The following is a 26,904-nucleotide window of genomic DNA, read 5'->3' on the forward strand; positions in this document are numbered from 1 at the left end:
GACAGAAAGATAATTCTCCAGACAAACAAGGCTGTGTGATCTGTGAGCAGAGTTACTGCAGATGGCCTCCCCCTGATTGGCTGTGAAGAGTTAGCCTCCAGGGCATAAGGCATTCACATGGCAGGCCTCGGTTATGCAACTTGATTTAAAGCTAAGAAAAACATAGATCCATGATACAGAGCGGGACAAAATTTATTCTATCTTTGCATTTTAGGGAAACAGTTCGGAGCTGCCTAAAAATGGGAATCGTGTCAGCTGGTTAATAGTGGGCGTCCCACCACTTATAAAATTAAGATGAATAAAAAATAAATGAACACATTTGAAAAAAATGAAATACAGTAAATGAAATTGAAAACATGTACTGTGTGGAAACATATTAAATATAAATTATTTCTTAATGATGATTACTTATTTCTACAAACCTCTCAAAACATTCTCTCAAATGATCACAACATTCCAAGAAAAGCACGTTCCATTTCTATTAACCACTAGAAATTACTCAGAGGTATCGCTTTAATACCAGGCCCAGTCATGTGATCTCCTGGTACGACCTGGTGCCCAAAGGCACAATGTTGGTGACCCCTGACTTACATATTAAAAAAAGACAAGTCATGTTGTTTATCTCAATCCAAGACCAAAAAACAATATGCTCCATTATTTTGTCCAACGCTTGACAGGGACAGTGTAGCATGTGGCTCCCGTCGTCATCTGAAATGAATATGCCACTGTAAACTGATTCAAACACAGTTATTGTGAATGAAACAACACCATGCAAGACAAAACACAGTTATTGGTTTGAGTGGAACAACACCATGCAACACAAGCTGCATTTTTCCTGTTCTGCAGGGAGTGTTTCTCTTGCTGTGAGTGTGTCATCTTTGTGGCGGCAACCGGAAATACTCTCGGATCTCCATCTTGCTGCAGTGTTGTTTCTATCTCCTTTGCTCACATTGGATGTTATTACGCAAAATTCCAAGACGCGTTTTGGTATTTAACTCGATCGTTACCTCACGTAACAAACATTTTGTTCGCTTCTGTGGTTGTTCCGTGTTATTGTTGATAACCGATCCCCGTCGTTAGCATTGGGACTATTGACTTACATAATGTTGTGATAAGCTGGCGATGAGGCTAGCTTACTTAGCAGTAAAGTGTTTTTAGACATAAACACCGCATTATCTCTTAACAAGCGCGTCCAAGGCGGTCCTTCGACTGACATGGTCTTCAGAAGAATACACATCAGCATAGGCTATGCTAGTTTCGGTGCCTTGGTTGGATTATCGGCTTTTTTGGTGTGGAATATCGTCTATCATCAGCCATGGACGGCGGCTATGGGAGGCCTCTCAGGTACGTCAACGTGTCAGCATGTTTTCTTGAATTATATTGAATATATCAAGACCTGTTGTGACAAAACTATAACGCAACGTTCTCAAATGTGTCTTCACGAAAGTACTGTACCTGCGTGGTATTGAAAACAGCAAAGACAGTAGGATGTCTTGGAGAATCTTTTTTTTTTTTTTTTTTAAATAGCTAAAGGTTTGTAGTATGTTATGTGTATAGTTTGCTCATAATCATGTTTTTCTCCCGCTTGTCTCATTTCACACAGCGTGACCAAATCGTATGCAAGACCAAATAGTAATGCTTCCCTCACTCAATTTAAAACATTTTTTAGGGTCGCTTGTTTACTAAAGAAAAAAAAACAACAACATTAACGTGTTTGTGTTGTTTATGTCCAATTTGCTGTGGCACAGTTACAAGATGATTCATTAAATGTGTGGGAAAATTCCATAAAGGTTTGTGAAATTTATTCAACGTTTGAAAAGAATTTTCTCCATTGATCATGTGGTAGCATCTATATATAGTTTTCTCAGATAGAGGACTCTTTGACCTCTTATCCTACTGTCTTTGCAAAAAAGGCCTAGTCGGGAAACTTCTATTCTATGGCATCTGCAAAGCTCAAAATGAACACATCTTTAAATAGCATGTTGTTTTCCAATGTTTCCATTGAATGTGTTTTGATTTGTGCCTGACAGGAGTGTTGGCTGTCTGGGTTTTGGTCACACACATCATGTACCTCCAAGACTACTGGCGCACATGGCTCAAAGGACTTAAGCTCTTCATCTGCGTCGGTTTGCTCTTCAGTGTCCTGGCCGTGACCGCTTTCATCACCTTCTTGACGCTGGCTATCACGCAGAAGCAATGTAAGAACCTTCCACCACATGGCTTATATTAAGGGCAACAAGCCGAGCAAAAATGTTTTTGTGTGTTGCAGCTGTGACTGACCCAAGGAGTCTGTACCTGTCGTGCGTGTGGAGCTTCATTACCCTCAAATGGGCCTCCCTCCTTGTCATGTACTCGTTTCGATATCGGCAGGAGTTTGCAGACATCAGCATCCTCAGCGATTTTTAGTTGGATGCGACAGACTTTGAGGGTTCTCTGGATTGGGCCTTGAAGACTTTTTCGGAACGTAAGGATTTTAGGTGATAGTCGCCTTGGCTTTGACCACCAAGAGTTGCGCTCGTGTCATTGTATTAACATATGTTGAAACTAACACACTTCTTGTTCTCAAGTGCATGTCTGAACCTCAAGGCTACTTTCTGTTACATTAAAAAAAAAAAAAAAACATCACCATCCTGGCTGGTTTCAGAACATGCTGCCACAAGGAAATTTGCAGCGTTGTTCTCAGAAAAGCATTAATGGCTGTTTTTTTCCTTGTATTTTTCCAGAAACAGCATTTGAAAACCGATTGTCAGTATATCAGCCAAAAAAAAACCCAAAGGGCACAGTAAGCAATGTTTTTTTGAAAGCTACTTGATGTACTTCAACTGCTAATTTGTGAAATAGAGTCATGACTCTGTATTTACATTGTATGGGGTCAAGTGATGCCATTCTGATCTTGATATTTTTTTGGAGGGGGGGGGACTCGGCTGCCACAATTATATTATGATGCGTGTCACGGCAGTGCAAATTAAAATTATGGAATAAAAATACAGAACGGGTCGGCGAATAGTGAAGGTCCATCTGTAACGGACACCCATTGTAATACATTTGCGGATTTATTTTTTAAAACCTCCAAATTCTTCAAAAACAGAAGCAAATATCATTAAAAATATGCTAATTGGATGTGTATTGATCATCAAACAAGGATACCATTGCCAAAAGCCTAAACTATGTCATGTTTTATCTTTGTATTATTTATGTATTATTCTTCTGTGTTCACATTTTAAACCACCCTGCGTATTGATGAAAGTCATGCTAGCTGGTATTTTTGGACAAGACAAGTAAGCAAGCATAAATTATTGGTGTGCTTGTGTGTAGTGTTGCTTTACACGATGACCTTGTCAACTTCTTGTTCTGGCATGCACACGTACAGTTTGTTGGTCTGTGTGAACAAATTCTTGGGACTCTGCTCATAGGCGAGCAATTTTCTTTGCAGTGATTCTGTGCTTTACTTTTACAGTCTGTCAAAGCAAAGGCCAGGCACATATTGAGTAGTGTCGCACATAAAGGCCAAGTCTTTGCAAGAACCCATCTGTTTTAAGCTTAAAATCAAAATCTTGATGAATTATATATATTAAAAAAAAAAACATGCATTTTAATCTTGTTAATATTCTATGTATAATTTTGCACCCTCATTGTGTTGCGTGACCATATAGTAGCGCCGTGCAAGTAACTTTTAAGCTCCCGCAGATGGAGAGCCACCCTCACATTTGTCCTGTATAGACTTGGATGAATGCCGAATGCACTTTAATATCGACGCTATTGTTTGCAGACATAACTTCCAAAACTTTACATTCGTCGTTTTGCCTGCTATCCATGTGTGTCACTATGCTGAAGGTGAAAACTGGAAGATATATCATTTTAAACTTTTGTGATTGAGAACATGCAAAGGTACATTACTTAATTCCATGTATGTTGTCTCTGACTAATAATAAAACAATTCAGCTCCTAAACAAGGTTGGACAGTTTATTATTTTTTTCCTCAGACCACAAGGTTTACTGCCTTTCTAGTTTAGTCATGTGGGAGGCGCTCTAGCCGCTTGTAACTTAGCAGGCTTAAAGGTTCTCACCGGAGCGCTGCCGGTGAATTTATGAGGCTATTAACAAATCATTTTAAAGTATTCTGGCAACACCTACTGCTGTGCATCGCTTCCTCTCAGCGGGAAATTGGCTTCACAAACGATTACAGGGCTTCTGTGACCATCAGCTTGAATTTGTGCCTCCACAAGTCGCTTATCACTTAACTAAACGTGCATGTTCAATTTAATCATTTGCAAATCATTCTCTGAGCGCACATTTTTGAAAACGACTTGCTTTATATGTAAGAAGAATCAGGGAAGTTACTATTACAAAATCATCAAAAGCCTGATATCTACAATGTTAAGGTTTTCAATATTTAAGATTGCAAATCTCTCATCGCTGTATGTGGCCGAGGGATGGAGTTTAGGATTGTGAAACAGGAAGATAGCAAAGATAGCACCCAAAGTGTCTTAAAGCAAAGAGCTGAAGAAATTGAATCCAGATCTAAATTCCATAGAACCAATAACAAAAACAAACAAACAAACAAATAATAACAATAAATAAATATCCCCATCCACACAGAATAGCAAAATAATGCCCATTTGATCATGTCAGGGCTGTCGCTAGCGATGTCAATTGTTCATGTTTATACACTCCCCATCCTTCCAAACATTTATTTGAATAGTTGCTGCTTTGTCACATTTGATGACATCACCGATGTCATTGCACAAATAATTCAACATTTGCGGTTGCCTAGCGCATATATTTTTCTTCTCCTGCGAACATACACAATGGCGCAAATGACTCTGCTTTATATTTTCCACCCCTTGCACATTCATTGATGCAATGGTTTAATTAACACGGTCGCCTTCAGTAATTTGAGCCTCGAGATTTATGTGTTGAATTCACTGACACGCCTGGTGGGTCGCTACTATTAGTGAGACTAATGGTGTGGTGTCAGAGAGTTGAGTCATGGGGGATTGTTTGAGTGCAGCTTGCATGATGACGGGCCCACGAAATATCTCAAACCATTTTGTTGTTCATATTCAAATGCAGAGTGCCTTCAAGAAGCTAAATGAATGACTGTTTTCTCATCATGACAGCATGAGAACATCCCAGAATGACTGATAAAACAGCAGCATTCAGATTAGGCAGTGTCAGCATATGGTTTGTTTGAGAGCCAATATGACGCCCGCATGTATTAATTTATGTTCTCTCATTCCATTATGCATAAATACATCAACAAAAGTATTTTTTTAGATTATGAGTCACGTTCATATAAAATACAACTGCTTTATATTTGACTTTTACAAAAACATATTAGCTTCATTTGATACTAATTGATCTGGGATGTTTTAAAAAACATGTTCATTGGGAAATAGTTTTTTTGATGTTTTGACATAAATCTTTAAGTTTTGCTAAAGTTACAGCAATTGTCTGATGTTTACAAAATCATGCTTGGTTCAAACAGGTGATGGGAAAATGAGGCTTCGACGTGATTCATGAACCAGTTATGTTTATTTATATAGTCCTCTAGATGGAAGTCTCTGTTCAACATGGGGTGGAAAGCAAACCGACTTGTCATTTCTTAAACATCTTTCTTTAACCAATAGTAGCACTCTTGAGGACTCCAAAAATACAACTACTGGTTTATGAAGCAAAGTTGAAGCTTCATTTTCCCATCACGTTAGTAACCAGTCAATAAATTTGTTTCCAATTGTTACAAAAACTTGTTAGATTTGTGAAATTTCATTGAGATTAAAAATAAAAATGATTTGTACACTTCTTTAATTAATTAATGGCTGTATGTCAGTCTTGTGATTGACAAGTGACCAGTCATATCATCCTCATAGCCGATGAGCTATGCTTTCTTTTGCAGTGAACCCGCACAGAATAGCTGTGTAAAAAAAATAGATGCACAAGAGTAATGACATAATTCAAATGTTATTTCCAAAGACGGACAAAGATGATGCATAAAAATAAATGATGTGCTGTCTGTTTGAGGTATGAGTGTGGGCTTTCATCCCATCAACTCATTTAACAAAACATCACAGGCTCTTTATTGGATTTTAAGAAGCTGGAAGTCCAGCTATAAGGAGCTCACATGCTTTCAAGCAATGCGTGGATGGATTTGGAGTCACATTTGTTTCCTCTGAGGATTGGACTCTGCCAAGGCTTTAATTTGTCTCAGATTACGTAAATAACTGGCCTGGTTTAATGGCCTCAGTATGGCGTGTCTGCGTTTGCAGAGATGTGCTTCTGTTGGATCACCAAGCGATGATGATGAGTGCCAAATTTAGACCATCACAAAGGCCCTTAAATCTATTAATTGGATGACACTATCAGGGCGGCTCGTGGCGCACTGGGTAGCACGTCCGCCTCACAGTAGGGGGTACAAGTTCGATTCCTCCTCCGGCTCTCCCTGTGTGGAGTTTGCATGTTCTCCCCGTGTCCGCGTGGGTTTTCTCCGGGCACTCCAGTTTCCTCCCACCTCCCAAAAACATGCTTGGTAGGCCGATTGAGCACTTCAAATTGTCCCTAAGTGTAAGTGCGGATGGTTGATAGTCTCTGTGTGCCCTGCGATTGGCTGGCAACCAGTTCAGGGTGTCCCCCGCCTACTGCCCGATGACGGCTGTGATAGGCTCCAGCACGCCCGCGACCCCCGTGGGGACTAAGCGGTTCGGAAAATGGATGGATGGATGGATGGATGGATGGATGGATGGATGGATGGATGGATGGATGACACTATCAATGGCAGTCCCTTTTTTGCTGTAGTGACCAAACATACCCACAGGGTGTCACTGTGGTGTAATCGTAAAATCGTTCTCGCCTCTCTCGTCCGAGTTTAACCCTGAAGGAAATCGTGAAAGACAAAAGTTTAATACCACAGCTGGAGCTATTTGAAAGCAAAAGGGCTTCTAAAAGTTTTGTGATGCATTTTCTTGTGATCCATATATATTGAGCAAAGGAAGAGTGATTGCTTAGCGGGGAATGCCGCACCTCAGTTGCCCTGCAAATGAAGATGCAAACGGAAGGGGAGTGTGAAATTAAAACCTTCGCTTCCACTAAACACCCCCTTGAGGCCTCTGCTCATCCAGAACTTGCATACTTTATTTTTTTTTTCAAGATACATAACTCCTTGAGTGACAAGAGATGGATGCCATCTATGCAGAATCCACTTGGATAACTTGCAGCTGCTGCACCGATTGCAAAATAACCAAAGCAAATAACCACACAAATCTAAGAAACGCTTTACATAGAAATAGACAAAGGGGCTGAGCCGTGCGTGCCGTCTGCCAGTGTAAATGTCAATTCAGTGTCAGCTTCTTTCTCTGATCACGCGTGATATCAGCAACTGCTTCATCTTTGCATGACAATCGTTCTGCCTCTCATGGCGTTCGGCCTCTTTAATGATGCATCTGAAAAGACAGCGTGGCAGCCACCCGTGTGTGAAAGTGCCCACTGTTCTGTCTTTCCAAAGTCAAATATTGTCATTTTCATCCAACAGGAGTGTCCTGCTGGGACCTCGGTCAGACTCAAGAAGAAAGGCATCATCCGGGCCTAGAGTGGCACCTGCAAGTCCTCGGAGCGTGGAGTTCATTATTCCCCGTCGCTGCGCTCACAGCAGGTAAAGATGTCATGGGATTAGGAAAATTACAACTCATCATCACACTGAATGGCGCTGTTGTAGTTAGTGGGAACCTTGTACTGGTGCCATCATTTTTTTCATTTGCAAGCTTGTCACAGAGCGGGCTTGCTCCTTGAGGAATCATCTGAAGTGATATCGCCACATTTCAAAGAGCAATGCGGCTATTGTCTTCAAAATACAACTTGGATTGATGTATAAGGTAAACCCCGGAAACGTCTGTCAGTCTGAGCATCAATAAAAAAAATAATGTTTCTTCGGTTTTTGCTAGGCACCAAATGGCCCATGAGAGACAAAACACATCAGTCATCAATCATAGCAGACGCATGACAAACGTTCGTACGTCGTTCTTGGTTGACATTTTGTCCACTGTGGAACACATGGCGAACAATTGATGTGACTTTCTAAATAGCTCCCGTATAAGTCATCCATAGACGTGTTAGACATCCTTGTGATGGGCAGCAGTTCCCATCGATCATACTCATGAAGTTGTGATTGGTAGCGTTGAAAGTCGTGCCGTACTTCAAGATGTCGTCCACAGTACACGTGAAATGCGATAGGGCTCACTTGGATGATGTACAGGTTGGGACACGTGTACTATAGTCACCATGACGGATGTTGTCAGTGGTCCGTCGGCTGGTATAACATGCATATAAAAAGTCTACACACCCTTTTTGAAACGCCAGGTATTTGCGTATATAATAGCAGGTATTTGCGTAACTAATGTCACATCTCAAAACGTGTTCTACTATTAATGTGGCCTATAACCTGTTCAACGTTTAAACACTGAACCCAAAACATAGTTGGGGTGTCACGTAGGCTTTTCCAGACCTTTTTTCGTTTCCTACTAAGTCTGAAGGTTATTCTGATTGTTTGCAAACAATGACTACTATTCAGCTGTTATTTGACTGCCATTTGGAAAAGTACAAAAATTGACATTAAATGAGAGATAACATTTCAGGATTCAACCATTCTTTAGGTTAACTGCATTATGAACAAACTGTGAAAGGTCATATCAAGTTATGTAGTGTGAACATACAGTATTAGTATTGTGTATCCAGATGTAAACAAGCATTGGATTACCTGAGCCTTGTGCTAGGTCCATAAAATCCAATATGAAATTCACAATCTAGTTTCTAGGTCTAGTGCATCAAGTTCTTCACTACAATTCCAAAAAATCATGTGGTTATCGACAGGCTTGGTGGAAAGCATGCGCCATGGCTGCATAATTAGCGCTCTTCCATGCCAGACGGGCACAAAGCCGCTGTCACCATCACAGTAACACCGGAACAACCTTTGGCGCCAGGGCCTGGTTCCAGTGCATCTGTCAGCCCCGAGTCACCAAGCCACGAGTGAGCCAAAACACTCAATCTGCAGCCTTGCTACACAATGTACACAAAAACACTGCTTTGCTAACGACGTCATTCATGTGGAAGCTGCTTTATTTGCTCCGGAGAGTATTTGAGTGCATATCGCCTACATGTCCAGTCACAGTAATAGCCTTGACTATTTCTCAATCATTATCTCGTAACTGGGGAGGCAGCTAACGCGGGGTCGACGTCTCTTCTGGCTCTGACGTGAAATACACAAGACAAGGTAGAGTGCGGAGACGGCGGCCAGGAAGGTTCCCATGAAGCCCAACAGGATCCCATAGAGAAGAGGAAGTGCCGCATGTAAAGGGCCCTTGGAGTACTCAGGCTTTAGAGGTCGCTCCACAATAAGGTCAAGGTCACGCCAAGTCAAATCGGACGCTAGCACATATCGAAAAACATCGACATATGAACGGTTATTTATTGGTGTGTAAAGTTTGTGATGTGTTCCCGATTTACCACGGTGTGCTTGTTTTTAATTGGATAACATAGCTTTTTACGATTTGGGCAAAATCACCTAGATTATTTATTTCTATTATTCCCTATGGTTAAACTAGCTGAATTTGAGTGAATCAGAGGTCAACCAGAATCCCAAAATGAATCGTATTCAACCTCAGCCTGTGCTCCGATTCCCCTTATCGCACAATCATTCAACCTCAGCCTGTGCTCCGATTCCCCTTAAGGAACAATCACTCACCTCTTTTCAGTCTTTTGGGTTGACCTGTTTCCGGTTCTGCTTCTTGGAATTGTACAGACTTGACAGCGTCAGGATAGCCATCAACATACCGTTTCAGGTTTAAAATTTTATCCTGGTTGAGGTTCTTGCTCAGCTCTGTGGGGAAAAAAAATTAAATATGATGACTGAAATGCCATAAGTGCACCCTTAAAGGTAATTTATGTAAATTTAAGGGTTGTATTTTCATGATCTGTGTAAATCCTGCATGGTGAGTGGTCTAACTCTGTAACTCATTTAGAACCAGTGTGGGTAATTTCTCTCATGTCAACTGTTATTAATGATGTTTCATAATTGGTATGTTGTGCATCCACACTGGGTTTTTCATAAAAGACACCACCATCTCCCTCGTGCCTCGCCTTGTCACCGCCTTCCTTTTTCCTGATGAAAGGAGCAGATGCTTTCTTGTGTGGCTCGCGTCAATTCCACAGAGTCCTCCGTTAGATCATTTACACCTTCGTCTCGGCCACGCCGGACGACAACACATGCCAGAAACTGGCAGTGTGCAAAAAATATGCCATTCTTGACGCGCCAATTAAAACCAATCACAGCGTAATGGAGCACTTATATGCCGCTGTTTAAAGTCTTCAAGGAGGCATTCTTGACCGGATGAAACAAGCGCTTGTAAAAGCAGTCGGATGAGGCTGTGTTCCAATTTGCGTTTGTCGAGGGACATGCTGTGATTTCCCCTCGTGAGGTTAGTTATCAACGGTACATTGTACAAACAAAGTCAGAGCTTTTTATTTGAAGATTATTACATCAGTAGGCCCGCATGAAAGGAATCCAAAACGACATTATGAAATGTAACAGAGCAAAAGAACAAGCCCTGAAGGCAACCATTTTACGACTCTGATTCTATCCCTGAATAGCTAATTGTCTACTTAACTGTGAACTTTTATATTATTCTACCATCAACCATCTTGCGGAAGAGCATTTACAATTGCTCTGTCTGTCACTATACATTGCTGGCATAGATTTCCCTCGGGCTTTGCAAACTCTTACCAAGTGCGATGTCAACTCTATTGATGTGGCGCAAGGCCCAAGTGAGTCGGTCGAAGTAGGCCTCCATCTTGTTTTTGTGAAGTGTGTCTTTCAGCTTCTTCCGACATTCAGCCTCACTTTCTGGTAGAACAATATAATATATGAGGCTTATTGACTAAGTCTGAAGTCAAATGCCCTTGAGGTTGTACAATGCAAAATTTGACCAAACATGAGGTCAAACCACTGACATGTAAGATGTCAGTAAATCTCACTGTTTATTGCTTTTACGTCCTTAAAAACTTAAAAAAAAACATAGCGGCATAAAGTGTTCTGTACATAATGTAAAATCAGATGTCTAAAAACAAAGACAGTTTCCTCCTGTGGGAAACATTGTAACCATGTACGAATAGATTAAACATCTATCCTGGATGTGTCTTAAAACTTTGGTCAAATCCTGTACTCCACAATGTCAATGGTCAAATCAGTTGAGTGCTGACCTTTGGATGAAGAGATGTCTCTCTTGACAATATTGCTACGTGCACTGATTTTTTCCTTTGATTCATCCAGTGCTTCCAGAAGTTCCTCGCACTCATAGGGCATCAGCAGCTCCGCCAGACGTGCCAATTGATGGTCACCGATTTCTTCAGCCACTGGACAGCCACATTGTGCACTTGTTAGACAATCATTGTTCAGTGCCTTGTCAAAGGTGTGCTTGATGGCACGCTCAGTTAGTAACACTTCTCAACACAGCAATAGGCAACTTAGCATGCAGGACATTTTGCCAAGCTTAATTAATTAACATGTGAGTAACTCATGTTCTCTCGCATAGACTCACCCGTGACGTCATCATCATCCTGCGTAAGTACCAGATTTTGGGGAAAAACGACCAAGAAACAAAATTTCCAGATTTGCATGGCAGCTGAAATGACAGACAATTATGTAAAAAATGGTCAGTGATTCACACATTTTAACTCAATTTTATAGAACACTTTAGAAAAATAATCACAGCTGCATGCAGTGTTGTACACACACATACACGCTCAAAACGCATGCGCATATATTTTGCAAATATTAAAATAAATTCCGATCTGTGATATATTTTTTCACATTGATTTAACATCTGTTGTATTAAATATCTCATAATGATTATACACAAATCGTTGTTAGTCCTTGCTTTTATTTTTCTATTATTTTCTATTATTTTATTCGTAGCATTTTCCCCATAAATACATCCAGTAAATTTTCACTTTTATTCACTTGTGTTTCAATCTATTGGATTTATTGTAAATACTATATTGTAAATATAAAAAAAATGTACTGTCTTCAATTACATTTTTTGTCTAATTGATGAACTCCAATAAGATATTAAGCAATAAAGTAATGGCCTTGATTTATATAGATTTTTTTGGATTAAAATAAACGATTTCTCGCATTTGACCTTTATCACTTTTATTCTCAATCGAAACATTGCTGGTTTGATTGGGAACTATTGGTTTTCCAATGATACAAGCAAAACTTTGCGCTTTCACCTGTTGCGCAATCACCGTTCATCCATGAGACCTGGATTCGACTTTCGATTATCTTACCGGGTACTTTCTCTGTCTTCCTGTGCATTTAACCACCCATTCTGGCAACATCTGGTTCACCGAACTCTCAGGCTATGCTTTGCACGTCTGTCACTTTCCGATTGCAGAGTCTTGCCAATGAAGCTTCTTTATGGCGATAACTCGACGTGATTGTGTCGTTGGACGTCCCCCTAACATCTTTCCAAAGTTAATTCTGGTAAGTGTTGCCTTGAAGTTGCATCACCACCCTGTCGTCATCAGTTTGGTGTTATTAAAGAGTTTGAAGTTTTTGTTGAGTGCGAGTGATTGCAAGGGTGGTTTCATGAAATGACCGTAAATGACAATCCACAATAAAGACATTGTTGAACACAATGCATACAATTCATTATTTGGAGAATCGAAGAAGATATTTATTTAATCCTCTCCAGTGAGCATATATTGGCTGTCAGAAGAATTCAATGCTCTCTCCCATAAAATGACAGGCCCATTAAAGGTTGAGAAACAACGCATTACTCTAATGTAGACTTTCCCAGTTGTCTACAGCAGTAGTTCTAATTTTTACATCAAAACAAAATAAAACGAAAAATATGTGACACGTACCATACTGCCAACATGACAATGCATGCTTGTAATCATAAAAGGGAACAACTTCCTCATAGTTAGTCAAGAACATTTAGTTTATGCCCACTCAAATCTATGCACTTAATTATTCAAATAAATGACGCAGGAATAAAGAAAAATAAACATTTTAAATGCATTGTAGTAAGTCATTTTTTTTTTTAATTCAACAGTGCTTGCTTGAAGATGCAACCATCATTAGGCTGATAGGATTTACATTATGTTCGTGCGCTTTCTTATGTTTTTGTCTGCTTGTAGCAGAGTGTTATATATTCAATTTTTGGGTGAGCCTGTGTGATAAATACCATTTGTTATGAGCCTCTTCCATGAGAGGAGGTTAAGTCTGCACTGTAGCAGAATTCATTTAATCAATTACCCCCTGCTTTTTTCAGACAGAGCATATTGCTTTATGTAAAGCCATATTTATGCAGTTTTATTGCACACTGAGCTGACAGCAAAGCAGATTGTGGCAGCAGCACGGCAGGGTTGTGGAGGACCACAATAGGCACGCGCGCATGATAAGTCGCTCAACTTAAGAGGTGCATAACTAAATGACATCACTGTGTAGGGCTGAAGCCATATTTTATTTACATTGTTAATAAAATGAATTTGCCTAAATTGTACAAGGTTGGTTCTGCAAGCAAAGGCTTAAATTTGAAGTTTAGATGGCTGATTACCATGAAAATGACTGTGGGTGGCGTAGCTGACATTTATAAGACAATTTTTGGTAAACATGAATGGAAATCATCAGGAAGTACAATTTAGATTTTTCAGGTCTCCAAGTGTATTAGGAGTAATTAGAAAAAAAAAGTTTCAGTTAAGAAATTATGAATACTGTATTGCCACTATCTATTTGCCTTAAATTTAATAACTGCGTGAGTTTTGTTTGTTTTGAAAATGTGAAATTGTGATTCGTTAACAGCTAACTTGTAATGTTTTATTCATAAAAAAAAGTAAGGCAACATTTCTTGGTTATCTACAGAAAAAACAAAATTTGAAAATAGATTATATGATAAGGATGATTGTACAATTCAAGTTATGATACATACAAACACAACACAAACTTTGTTTAATCTAAAATATGCAAAGCTAAGATGTAGGGAGTTTTTTATTTTTGCAACATAATACCACAATTCAGTTTCACTTTGTTTAGTATGCAGATAGAAAAAGAGACACTGAAAGAAAGGTGAGAAATTTCAAGTAATACCAATGCTCAAACACCTCATGGCCTGCAAAAATATAGTGCGCCAACGACTTGAGAAGTGTTTGGAACTAAACTGAGAAGAGCGCCTTCTTTAGCTGGTGGTCTGGTGTGCAGCCTCCATGTCTCGTACTCTTCACGCCACTGAAATCTGGTTGTGTACAGATACAGACTCCGGTGGAATGAAGGATAGAACACATGGAATGTTCCTGTTGAAAGGCGTGCTAAAATCAAATAGTAGTCATTCACCAACGATGGGGGAGGCGTCATTGGCGAGTGGAGCAAAACATTTTTGCCTCATCTTCTCCAGTTTCAAAAGTGAGACCCAGCAAGACCAAGCCTACGTTTTGTTGTGGTTCTGTGGTCTCTGGCTCCTGATCAAACCCCCAGTGACGCTTTGCAACGGGACACCAATCACAACCCCTCACATGAAGCCTTCCTGTGCATCCAAATTTGACTTTAAAGCAAATATGTGCAGGACTTTCCAGGTCAACTTAGATAATGTCCTAAAGAAATCAAAAAGTAACAAATCAAAGGCAAATTTACGATAAAAGTATGTTTTTTTTTGTTGCTCGTTCCTTGTTGTAAAAGCAATACTCACCTTTTCTGCTTCTCTTACAAACGTGTCAAAGTTTTTCTTGGTGACTGCACATGCAAGCGACAACAAAGTACTGTCAGTCTTTTCTCAACCTGACTCAGGTAGACGGTGCTTTAGACTTCCCAGTCAACCAATGGGATGCAAGCACCCGCAAGGGCCACCCACACTTTTCCTAAACCATAAAAACGAACCACACCCAGCCATGCTTCTGTGACTTTAGTGACAAGAACTAAACAATCAAAGATAAGCCTTAATATTAAACGTGTCCCATTTTAGAGCGCTCATTGGCTCACTAACTGAAATCTGGTTTCCACGTCAGAAATTTTGGTATTTTATGAAATATTATTAACTCGGTGATGGTGCTAATGGGCCAATACATTGACAATTTCTATTTTATTTTTACGTGAATTATTATAAAGTATAATAATCTCCTTTATTCCATTGCTTTAAAACAATGAGGATGTTTTTATCATTGCAACTTTATTTTGTAAAATGATGACTTTGTGCTCTCATAATGTTGTTCTTAAAACATCTGTCCAACACACCATCCATACAGTTAGTTGAATAGCAATACCTCAAAACACAAGTTGAAGTAAAAGGGCATCATTTCTCAGAAAAGAAAATGCTCTCCCCGAGCTGCAGGTACACCCCCCACTTTAAGCCTAATGTGAAAAAGGGGCGACACCCGCCATCCCTCACTGTGAAAGGAACAACTTTTTGAAAAGCATTCTTTCTCCTCACAATAGCTGGATTTGAGGGGGGGGTCCTGTTGAGATGGGGGGGATGGGAGAAGAGTAAGGGCACATTCCTGAACTGAGTCTCACCTGATGGAACGTTTCTTAAGAGGGTCCTTCCGTTCCAGCTCAGACGTCCTCCTTTGCAGTTTTATTGACAATCAAATGTAATAACTGTTCGGTTTTCTTGATCAATAACAGTCGACTCTTTATGAGGGTACACGATCCATCCGCAAATGCTGGCCGTGCTTCAAGGTATATTTTCCCAGAAGAAATTGAAATAGCAAAATAACCCAACTGGCAAACTCTGGTTGAGGTAAAACACATTGACAGTAAAACATAAGCAGGCAGATAATTCAATTTCCAATGGCAACCCTGAACACAAAATTTAAATAAAGCATCATTCAAGCTTATTGGACACAAATGCGAACAAAGGTAAACAACTTATGAACCATTTTCAAAATATACAACGTATTAAATATTACTAGGTTTTGTACTGGGTGGATTGGTTAGTGCAGGTCACGGGTTCAACTCCGGGCTGTGGCCTTCCTGTGTGAAGTCTGCATGTTCTCCAAGTACCTGCACGGATTTTCTTCAGGTACTCCAGTTTCCGCCCACAATCCAAAAACATGCATGGTCGGTTTACTGAAGTTGCAGTTGGCTGGGAACCAGTTCAGGGTGTGCCCGTTCTCTTGCCCTAAGTCAGCTGAAATAGGTGCCAAGCACACCTAGGACCTTCGTGAGGTCCTTTGAAGACATGTCTTCAAATCTTACCCATGCAGTCTTTCCCAGACCTAAATTTTAAATCTGAAAGTCCTCTGTTTATTTTATATTTTTGTGTGTAACTCCCTTAAAATACACTTGTGCCTACCAATGGGTATTAGAATCATTCCATTGAAGAAAAATATGGACACATTAAAAGCCGATGCTTAGTGCTGAACCGTATTTCAATGTTATTACGTATTTGCCAACCACTGCCGGTGTTTTATTTTCTTTCACTAGCCTTATAAACCAGCAACAACAAAAACAAAACAACTGCAGAATTCAAATTGAGACTTTTTTCTACTTCCTGGCTTCAAATGACATTGCATGCCGAACCTTCCTTTAAATAACACGGAACTGATGCTTTTCACTTGAAATTTGACCATTTGCTTCAGACGCTCATGACAGTTACAGCGATTTGCATGTATTTGTGTGAGCCTTGTCTTAAGCCTCTACAGCCCCAGGCCACCCTGAGGTGTTTCTCTGTACCTTGATACCTCTCACCAATTCAGCGGCGGCTGGTGTTCCGACTTGCTCGGGCAGGAATGCACCCCTTTCATGGCCAAGCATATTTGACAATAAGCAGCGGCGTCATTTTCACACATCAATATTTCAGTCTTCATTTGGATGCAGATTTGTGCCGGCGCACCCAAAATACAAATGTGCTGAGCCTCATTCGGAAAATACCCGCGGCGTTGGACCCTTCAAAAGAGATGATCGAGCGTGATTCGCTCTTTGCAAAAATTACTGTTTTTATATGTGCGAAGCTTTTGTTAAAAACAACAAGAGATGATATGTGACCGTAGCTCATATAAAAACTCTGTCAAATGGAAATTGCATCCGCTGGCGGGGGAGTTTTTAGATGCACAAATGATAAAGGTTCTCTTTTACACAATCAGGTTTGTGATGACGTTTGAAGCGAACAAGCCCAGAAATTTTGATTTCCTACAGCTTCATACAAACTCTGAAAACATGCACTTAGACTTCTCGCTTTCTTTTTAAGCACTCAAGGATCTGTTCACATTTTGACAATAGGCCAAAATAATATGCATAGATTTAGACATCTTAACCAATTTGTAAATTTGTATTTCTCTAAACTAAGATGGTGTTACGTGTTGCTATGTTGTTGCTGTTTCCAATGCAGATGAATGATTGTGTGGGTTGGATTTCTCCAGCAACACTTCTACATTTTATGCTCAACTCCAATTAATTGTCACGTGAGCGTTAAAAGCAACTTATAACAATTGATGAACTGAGAACAAGTCATCGAGTTATATTCAACCAACAGAATAACAACAATCCAATTTTATTTGTGATGCTCAAATCTATCCTGATCAGCTTTCAACAGGCTGCAAACATCATTTGATTCATTCAGCCAATACCCTTGGTGAGCTCACTTTAAATGGTTTCATCAGTTGAATTTATTTTTGCTTTAATTCGCTCTCCGAACAGCCATTTTGAAAGAACCTGTACCAACTTAAACTTCCAAAACTTCCTCCTCCTTGCAAAGGTGCACTGTAACTTCACTGAACCAGCCTGGACTTGTCTGCTTCTCAAAAGCTGCTTCCTTCTCTAAAGCTTCTTCCTCTATAAAAACCTGCCACATTCCAGCTTGCTGGAGGTGCTGATTAGTGTCGGATTCTTTGGAATAGCGGTGTACGGGAATTGCTGACTGTAGAGGGAGAGGCTGAGTTAAGAGGTGGCTCAATTATTGATAAGGGCAAGGCAAACGTAGCTAACCTAGCACCTTCTGATTAACGAGCACATTAGTTAACCAGCTCAGATGAAAGAAGTGACTCAAAGAAATGGGGTCAGTTGCAGAGGTGGGACCTTCCGAAAGGCCCGACAGCAATTACGATGAACATTCGGTGTGTGCGTGCGGGCACATGTTCGTGTCCGTGCTGTGTTTCTGTCAAAATTACGTCTTGCACAAAACTAACAATTGAGCAATCTTGCTCTTTAATGACCTTTTTTTCCGATATCCGGTAAGTGTAATCGAAATGTGAGCCCTGAATTGTTGGAGTCAACTTACACAGATAAGCTCACATACCAGCAATCTAGTAAAATACTTGACTTCTTTCTTGGATTTTTCTGTGTTAATGATCACCAGTCACATCAGTCACAGCAACCTGCAAATGCAAACAAAACACTTAAGTCTATTTACCAAGCTAGTTGGAAATGTCACTTGGAAATGAAATACTACTTTTATGCTGACCTGCTATTTGTCCTCTTCCATCCTGTGAATATTTTCCTGATCCACTACATAGTAAAAAAAAAAAAAAAAAGCAGGGTATTACGGAAACCTGTACTTCCAGTGTATGTTTGTCAGCTTGTGGTTTAAAATGTTATCATGTGATTCTGATAGACACATTACTAGTGTTCTAGTAAATGTATGTCATATAAGCTCACTTGCTATAACAACCCCCATGGCCTCTCCCATTATTGTCATTTAAGAAAACGTAACAATTTTTTTTTCTGGTTCAAGCGTAGGCCTTTCCCTACTATTCAAATTCCTGTGCAAACAAGTTGGGAAGTTGTTGAAAATAATTTGTTAATAATAAAATTACAATTGGGAGGAAGCTCCTGTGGTACAATAATCCTGAACAGTGTATTGTATGAATTGAAAAAACAAGGAGACTAGAAACGCTAAGGCGTCATATTGAAAAACAGATACAAAGATTGATGAAAAATAAATGAAGAGTATTAGCAATGTGCTAATAGCAATACGATATGGGCATGAAAATAAATGATTTTAACTTGAATTCTGGCAGGACTATTAGCTGCTGAACACTACAGTGATTTCACACAATATCTCTGTGCTCTACTGAGCATAGTTAGATTCTCTAATCAAAGCTGTTCAAACATTTAATTACAGAAGAAAAAAGAGAAATATGTGCTTTGCACACCTCGCATTGTGTAATTTCCATAATATCTCAATATAAAACTTTATTTAAAAAAAATCATAGTGCCATTTTCTTTCCCACGACCAATTTATATTAACATTGATTGAATGTCATTAATCCCACGATTCCTTTTTTTCCCCTCAGTCATGAGCCCGGAATCTAGACTTGGTAATTTGGTGTTGGTAATTGCACATCTTCTCCTTGTTTGAATAGTACATGAAGAGCAAAATGAATTCCTGACTTTGGCAAATCAGAGCTGCCACTGCTGACTTTGTTTTGTTTTTTTCTGAGGTGGGGAGGTCACTAAGGTTGAATGGCACGACTGGGAAAGAATTATGAAGCAATTTTGTATTGACACCCAAGCTTCATTACTCAACATGTGCTGCACCAGTTACTGTCGAAGCAAGGCAATGAGGATATTAAGACTGCCAATGAGTATTGATCCTGTTGGTGCAAGAGTATACCTTCTGCTTTAAATGTGAACAAGAAGAGACAACTTGGTAAGGGATCTGAATAAATCATCTCCGATGGGATGTCACATTTGTTGGAACGAGCAACATGTTCAAGCTAGTCCCGTATTCACCATTTTAGCCTGCAGTGAAGAACTTATTTTGGAGCATTTGGTTAATTAACTCCCCCACCCCAATACCTTGCTTCTGTGATTGCCAAGGAATTTTCCAGGAGTGTTTCTCTGGGCTTGCGGAATGCCGACAAGATGGAGCATGTCTCGGGTTGTCTCACAACGTCTCTGCAAAATGCCCTAAAGACAATGTAGGAGTGGTTATTGGAGATGATGAAAGCCATCAAACAATACAAATGTGTTTTATCTAAACACGCAAACTTTGGTTATGTGACTAAGAAAAGAAATATAGAGAAAGAACGTAGCATCACTAAGGAAGCCAAGATAAACAAAAAACTCACTCGCCACAATGTGACACTTGAACAAGCTAATACGATCCAGGGTGAGCTGTGTTAGAAATGCAGCTTTTAAAATACAAATGATCTATTTTGTAAACATGTCAACACCTTAAATCGTTGGTTCGTTTTGACTGACACTGCAAGATGTTTTTTTAATTCCAGTTCTCAACAACTCTTTGAATGTAAGCCACAGTTCTAACTCCATTGTTAGAGTTGCTTTTAAGTCGCAACTGATTTGAGGTCTCAATTTTTGACTGAAATCGAAAATGAAATGGCAAAAGTATTTATTATAGTTTTAAAGTTTGCTTTAAATGTGAAGAAGAAGAGACAACTGTGTTAGGGATGTGAATAAATCAGCTATCTTAAATGGGATGTCACGCGCAGAGTTTTAAAGAAAAAAAAAGTCAACCAAGTCTGTGAAAGACAAAGTATGCATATAGAAATATGCTATAGACATTGGAATTTGATTTTAAAACTGGCTTTACTCTTCTAAAACTCTATAAAGCGAGGGTTGTAATGAACAAATTCAATAAATGTTGTGTCTTATTCTGTGGGTTCTGGATCTTTATGAATTACACCCTTAAAACCGCTAGACTGTCCTATGAAGTTGAATCAATTTGACCCAACTTAGGGTTGTTTTGCAACCCAAAAAATTTTGTAGCGAAATAAATTGTCGTTTTGGCAAAAAAAACCCCACAAAGTTGGGTAAATTTGAGTCGGTCCAATTTCTAACTCAAATTGAAGTGTTTTTAACTCATTTTCACGGGTGTAAGCCACACAACAAACTGACAAACAACTAGTTTTCAAATCAGACGAGTTAAAACTGGTCAAATATTTAAAAAAGATATATTATTAAAAGTGAAGACAATTTGCAATTCTAGTAATGACAGAATTGATGTCCGATTGTCTTCACGGGCCACATAAAATGATGTGGCGGGCCGTATCTGGCCCCCGGGCCTTGAGTTTGACACCTGTGTTCTAGCTCATGGTTAGTGGTGTATTGTGTCAAAATGAAAAACATTTATTTCTTTAAACAACTGAACCTTGTTTATTTTCCCACAATAGTAATTTAAGAAAAGGTGGTAATTTAGTCAAATGCCCTTGTCTAATTCAGAGAGACAGCCTTTTTTGGGACGCAATCATGTTAGGCTACAATGAGGTTTGTGGCTATTTCAGGCATTTTTCTGAGATCAGGTTTCTGTTTTTCTTTTGCCGACTGCACTTATGATGTCAGCGAATGCATTTAGCGTGCCTTCGTGTTAGAACCATTCAAGGCAACATGAGCTCCCTTTACTTCTCCTCTGTGATCAGCGCTGGTTAAAATCACCAGAACCCAGTGCCTGTGAAATCTGAGTCAGTCACCACGTTGTCTTTTCAAATGGAAACGTAAGACAGCGTTTATGCCTTGAGCCGCGATATCGGTACTTTAATCTTTATTACGTGGCGTAACGTCTCTATGTATCATCCCCGGTGGTGGCGATAGGACTGGAATCCCCCCTTGTTAAAGTACACACTGCATTAAAGTATATGGATTTGTTAAGCTAACATCAATTGGAGTATTTGCTGTAGTCTTGATAGCAGTATAGAAGAGTCAAGCAGTCTTGGTTGGTTAGATGGATGGATAGATGGATCATGAATATACAGGGCCAGTGCCGGTTCCAGCAGAAGATGACTTGTGACTCACCCAAAAAGGCAAGATGTATGAGGTAGGCCAAGAGGAAGACAGAAAATATACTTTTGCACCATCTGCTGAGGAAGGGAGAGAAGCACATGTATGCAGGAAGAAGTCAAATACAAGGTGGTTTCTTCTCTTGTGTAGTAGCAAACAAAGATAACCAATGAGATTATAATCGCACAAAGATCAGATCCGGACAATATTATGCAATTTTTATACAATTTAAAACAGCTCCCAGGGGTCTTGAAAAAAAAGTCTGTAGCATTTAGACTACAGAAATGATGAAGAACTATTGCACACTTAATGTCCATGCTCTGATTTGTTTTTGGCGTGCTCAAATGTCAAGTAAGGCTTTTGGGTCCATAACAGCCTTTATGTGTATTAAACTTCCATCTCTTGTTGTAAGTCTAAAATTTCAGTAGTATTACATGTTGGAGTGAAAACTCAATAGATTTAAATTCCTTACTGAAAAGGAACTTCATTTAAATGACCCAAGATGGCACAGGTATTAGGTAGGCTTAATATGTATTGTACAACGCATGTTAATTTTTAGCCTTTTGCCGGGCGTAATTGGTCTTTAGAGCTCTTTGAGCTAGGCGTGCATGGTTTTTAAATTCCAGCTCACACTGCACAAGTTTATTACATCTGATGAAAGTCAGCTCTAATAATTGAAATGTTCACAATGTACTAATTTGACCTCAGTGTAGGTTATTCTGTACGTTCGAGCTGGTGCAGTGTCACAACAGTCTTGAGCGAGAGTAGTGTTGATAGATTTGGTAGTAGTACATTTTTTTTCAGCGCTTTGCTCAGAAGTGTTTCCAAACCAGAAATGTAGTTTTGCCTTGGAAGTCAGCCATTGATTTTTCGGAGTAAATAAATTTGTGTGACTCTTTAAAGTTACAGATGACTTGTACGATCTCTCTTCTGACATGGTGAGCAAAGAAGAGCTGCGTCGTGGTATGTTTTCTGGCTATAGGAGACGCATGAAAAAAGAATGCCGGCAATATTATTTCTGAGGTGACGTTATTGCACTTTTATGTGTCTTGGGAAATCATTGTGTCCTGGGTTGCAGCAAATGATTATTGAGAGCTTTATAGGGCGCAATGTTTAATATGAGGTTGAGCACAGACAAAATCACTCATTGCACCTCAGGGAATAAATTAAGGGTGAGTGAAGGTATCGCTGGCATATCTGCAGAAAGACAATCTTTATTACAAGCCGCCTGCCTCCGTGTCGCGTCATTACTGGGACGCGCACTGTGCTGCTGGCGCGAGATTGTCATTCCCAGCTGGAATGAGTGGCGTGCGTGGACTGCAGTATTTACTCAAGCCAATACATCCAGCAAATATTGATCCATGAGATGTGCTTTGGAAGCCACAGGGCCTGAAAACTCCTGAGGCAATCAGCGCCTCCATTTCCCATGCCACGTTTGACCAAGTCCACGGCCGTACGATATGAGTCTCGAGAAATGTGCGATCGAGTAAACATCCTTGATCATCTAATCAACAATGATTTACATATTGCTGAAAATGTCAAAAAAAGGCCAGTTTACCTCAATGAAAATCTCATTCTAAGAAAAACAACTTAAAGGATCATCTTCATGTACGCCGTTAGCACTTCCAGCCCTTGAGATTGGTCAATAATTTGCGAAAGTAACAGACACACGTTGGGATTGTGCAATAGTGTGGATTTGTGAAAAAAAAAAAGAAATATATACATATATATTGACTCAATTCAGACAGGTTTCTGCATGAATGCAACAATATGGTATTTTTGTATTTTGTTTTAAAAGTGTTATCTATATTGATTTAACACAAATACTGTATGCAGTGCTTCATCAAATATACACAGCACAGCGCTTAGTGTGATGTCTATGCCAAACCACTGCTAAACCCGTCATATTTTTAATGCTAACATTTATTATTCGTATCCAATAGTTTTCAAACATGCTCTTTTACATAAAAAAAAACATAGTGATGCGCAGTATATTAAGATTTAAAATGACATTGAATAACTTGTATTCCTCAACGGATACATTTACTATGGTTGTGCTTGATTAAATCCTGACTTCTCAGAAAAGATCAGTGTGCAGACTCAAATTAGAGTATACAAATGTAGCTTCACTTTGAATGACTTCATTGCCATTCCAAATCGCAATGCGTGGAGAGCTTATGGAAACCAAAAGAGTTCACATTAAAGCGCTTCATAGTGCTACTTACAGTAGATGACATCTTTCTAACTACCAGGTAAGAATGGTGAAGTGGTTCTCTTTTACTTTCACGGCCAAGATTAAGACGTACACAAACAAATAAACATTTGTGGTCTGTACATTATGTTTTTTTTTTTAATCAGGCTAAGCGCAATCAGACTAGGGACTATAGAGCAGCTCGTTGTTTGTGTGTTCTGGTCTCAGACGGCTCGTCTGCTTATCAGCCAACAGAAAGGGAGAATTTTCTATATCCTCTAGTGAAGAGCACCTGGAAAGGCTCGGACTCAGGTAGGAGTGAGTGTCAGCGGTAAAATGCATGTTGCTATGGAGAAGAGAAGACTCATTTCCTGCCTAATAACAAACGAGATAAAGAGGCAGCTATCACATTGTTTTCTCCAATTTTCTCCTCCTCATTCTCAAGGGACGCCGATGTCTCGGCGCACCAGTGCAAACAAAGTGTTGCTGTGTGCAAAAACAGCAGCTTATTACCTCAACTGCCACTACTGTGCTGAATGAAGATGCTTTTACCAGAGTAAGCAAACAACCTGGTCAATAGGTCATGTTTAAAAGGCAACATGATTTTAATTTGAAAGGCATCATCACTTTATTTGACTTTGACAAATTGATTTGGCATCATAGCAAATGATTCATGCAGCTCATTTTATTATTTTATAATTCAGGCCCACACAGGTTATGTTCTATCAAATACGAATGTCAAAATTTAAGTGACGACGTTCATATGTGGAATGTTTATTCATTTTCAAAAATATCTAGCACAAGATGGCTGATCGTCGCTACACTAATAGTATTTTTTTTAAAAATAAAAGTTGGGATGTTCGATACCACTTCTTCCAGACTGTTACCATTATGAGTAATCAGGTCTTGAGTAGTCACCGATACCAAGCACCAATACTGCTTTTGATACCTAAAAATTCTCTATAAAACAAAGACAGATACTTTCTGGAACATACTTTGATATCCCAATGTAGACTTTTGCCTTAAAATTTTATAAAACAGCAACAATAGGGCGACTAATACTCCTATTGGCCAACGTCATGAATTCTTGGCACTCACCCATCCCGAATTAAAAGTTGTAGAAATATTTCTCACAAGAAATGATAAAAATAATTAATTCCAAGGTCAAAACAGTCACAACCAAAAAACGCTTAACTGCACAGGCAATGGTAATTAACATTTTCACATAATTAATTGCCATATTAAGCTTCAAAAGATCTTTTTATGTTTGTTGAGTCTTTCTTTTATCGTCCTATAGAAAGTCACCAAACTGAAAACCCAAAAGGAAAAACACAGTGTCTCGAATAATCATTGCTTGCCAATCTGAGCTCTCATGAAATCCTAATGATCAGGACATATGACTTTTCAGGCACCATCATATTTCCAAATTTGAACCGCAAGTCAGTCCAGTACATTTCGACAAAACTTTCTATTACCGGCCCATCTTTTCTTCTTTCTCGTTTTTTTTCCAAGTTCCATTTCAAATATACGACGTAAGTGGCTATCATCATGCATCACGAGGCTTCCAACCACAGGCCTGCCTCATGTCACCATGTCAGCGTGCTGCAGGTCTCAACAGAGTGCCAGGCAAGCAAATGGTGATTAAGTTGGAAGGTCAGGTGGAATTGATTCTTTTCCCCGCGGTACATCCTTGTTGCATTTCGACTCGAAATGAGTGCTTATTTGTTTTCAGGGCACCGCATTATTTCGCATGCCTCACCCGCGAGCGAGGTGGGGGTTCATCTGCGATGCCCCGACACGATGACGTCAACGGAAAGCGGAGGGTGGTCAGGCCGTTGCAACTGCGAGGCTAGTAGCTCTGTAGAGATTGACTTAATGGAGAGCAATTACGTTGATGACTTGCTGTAGTCAGTGATCTTTTATGTTTCATTAGCGCATTACTCAGACATTTAGCTAATGAGAATAGAGAGGCACAAACAAAAGTCATTTGCCCCCGACACGTCGAGCTGTGAGACCGCAGCATTGTCGAATATCTCATATTATACTAGGTATGTCAGAAAAGTCCCAGGACTGACCTCACAAGAAGTATTATTACTGCAAACAAGGATCTGCATTGATCCACAGGTCCAACTTCAGTAATTGAAGTCACGAGTAACCCATCGATATAAGTTTTGACGCGTGATTTCTTTTTTTGCAATCAGGATGTGTGGCTGATGTGTGGAGTGAAAAGCAGGCGTCATGTATGTCATGTCGACAATATAGTGGCAATGTAAGTGCCAATCTGTCAGTTTTAACGCCTCATCAAGCGGTGACGGCCAACCGTAAATGTGGACCGCGCTTTGTGTTTTGATGCGGCTGACATATCTGACAGCGCGCGCGGCTGCCGTCAGTCATGAAGCCGCAGACATTGTTTAACTTTATTGGGCTGAACGCAATCAAAGGCACCTGAAGCGTAGCAAACAAAACCGACACAGAGAAAGATGTCTTTACAATTACTTGAAAAACACAGTGCGGGGGAGCCTCAGCTCACAGAAAACTCAAGTTGCCTCTGAGGCTTGTATTTCATCATTTGTGGTTTGACTTTGCTGACTTTATCATCCATTTCAACTTTAGGGGAATCAATTTCATTGTTGTCCGTGTAGGCTCATACAGACCATAATTTGCACCATCCATAAAGTTCTCGTTTCAGTGTTCACGTCATTTGATCATCGCTGATTTTTCCTCATTTCCAGTCCACGCCGCTCCAATGAGCAGGGGTCAGAGGTCATATCGGTACTGTTTTTACTGCTTGGCAATTTTCAAGCGATTTCCCTCAGCGGCGTCAGCAAAAGTGCCTCTCAGCGCATCCTGAGGGAAAGGCAGATCGCATCCGCTCTCACCTCGCTCGGTTCCGTCCGTCGTATCGAGGACGGTCTTGGGTGGGTGGAGGCTGGGGCCACGCAACTTTCTGACGCAGGTAGCGTCTGCTCAGAATGTTAATGCAATCGCAATGATTTTG

At 39.8% G+C, this 26,904-nt stretch overlaps 2 protein-coding genes across 3 annotated transcripts; one reads left to right on the forward strand and one right to left on the reverse strand.

Moving 5' to 3' along the window:
* On the reverse strand, positions 1–12,499 carry tmdd1 (transmembrane and death domain 1). Of its 2 annotated transcripts, none has more exons than XM_085922717.1 (6): positions 12,334–12,499; positions 11,583–11,666; positions 11,245–11,397; positions 10,769–10,888; positions 9,731–9,865; positions 1–6,868 (listed from the first exon to the last, which is right to left on the reverse strand). In XM_085922717.1, the coding sequence occupies exons 1-6, from the start codon at positions 12,359–12,361 to the stop codon at positions 6,816–6,818; spliced, it is 573 nt and encodes a 190-aa protein (XP_085778843.1). In that variant the 5' UTR covers positions 12,362–12,499; the 3' UTR covers positions 1–6,815. The 2 variants fall into 2 exon arrangements, with proteins under 2 accessions (XP_085778843.1, XP_085778834.1); XM_085922708.1 differs by lacking the exon at positions 1–6,868 and adding an exon at positions 9,088–9,414 and having other exon boundaries at positions 12,334–12,492.
* Positions 853–3,947, forward strand: slc48a1a (solute carrier family 48 member 1a). Its single transcript, XM_085922731.1, has 3 exons — positions 853–1,344; positions 2,031–2,198; positions 2,270–3,947. Exons 1-3 carry the CDS (start codon positions 1,215–1,217, stop codon positions 2,404–2,406), a joined length of 435 nt encoding a protein of 144 aa, XP_085778857.1. The 5' UTR covers positions 853–1,214; the 3' UTR covers positions 2,407–3,947.
* Positions 12,500–26,904: the final 14,405 nt, after the last annotated feature.

Source organism: Syngnathus leptorhynchus, chromosome 1 (genome assembly GCF_054491065.1).
Source record: "Syngnathus leptorhynchus isolate UIUO chromosome 1, UIUO_Slep, whole genome shotgun sequence".
NCBI classification, from domain to species: domain Eukaryota; kingdom Metazoa; phylum Chordata; class Actinopteri; order Syngnathiformes; family Syngnathidae; genus Syngnathus; species Syngnathus leptorhynchus.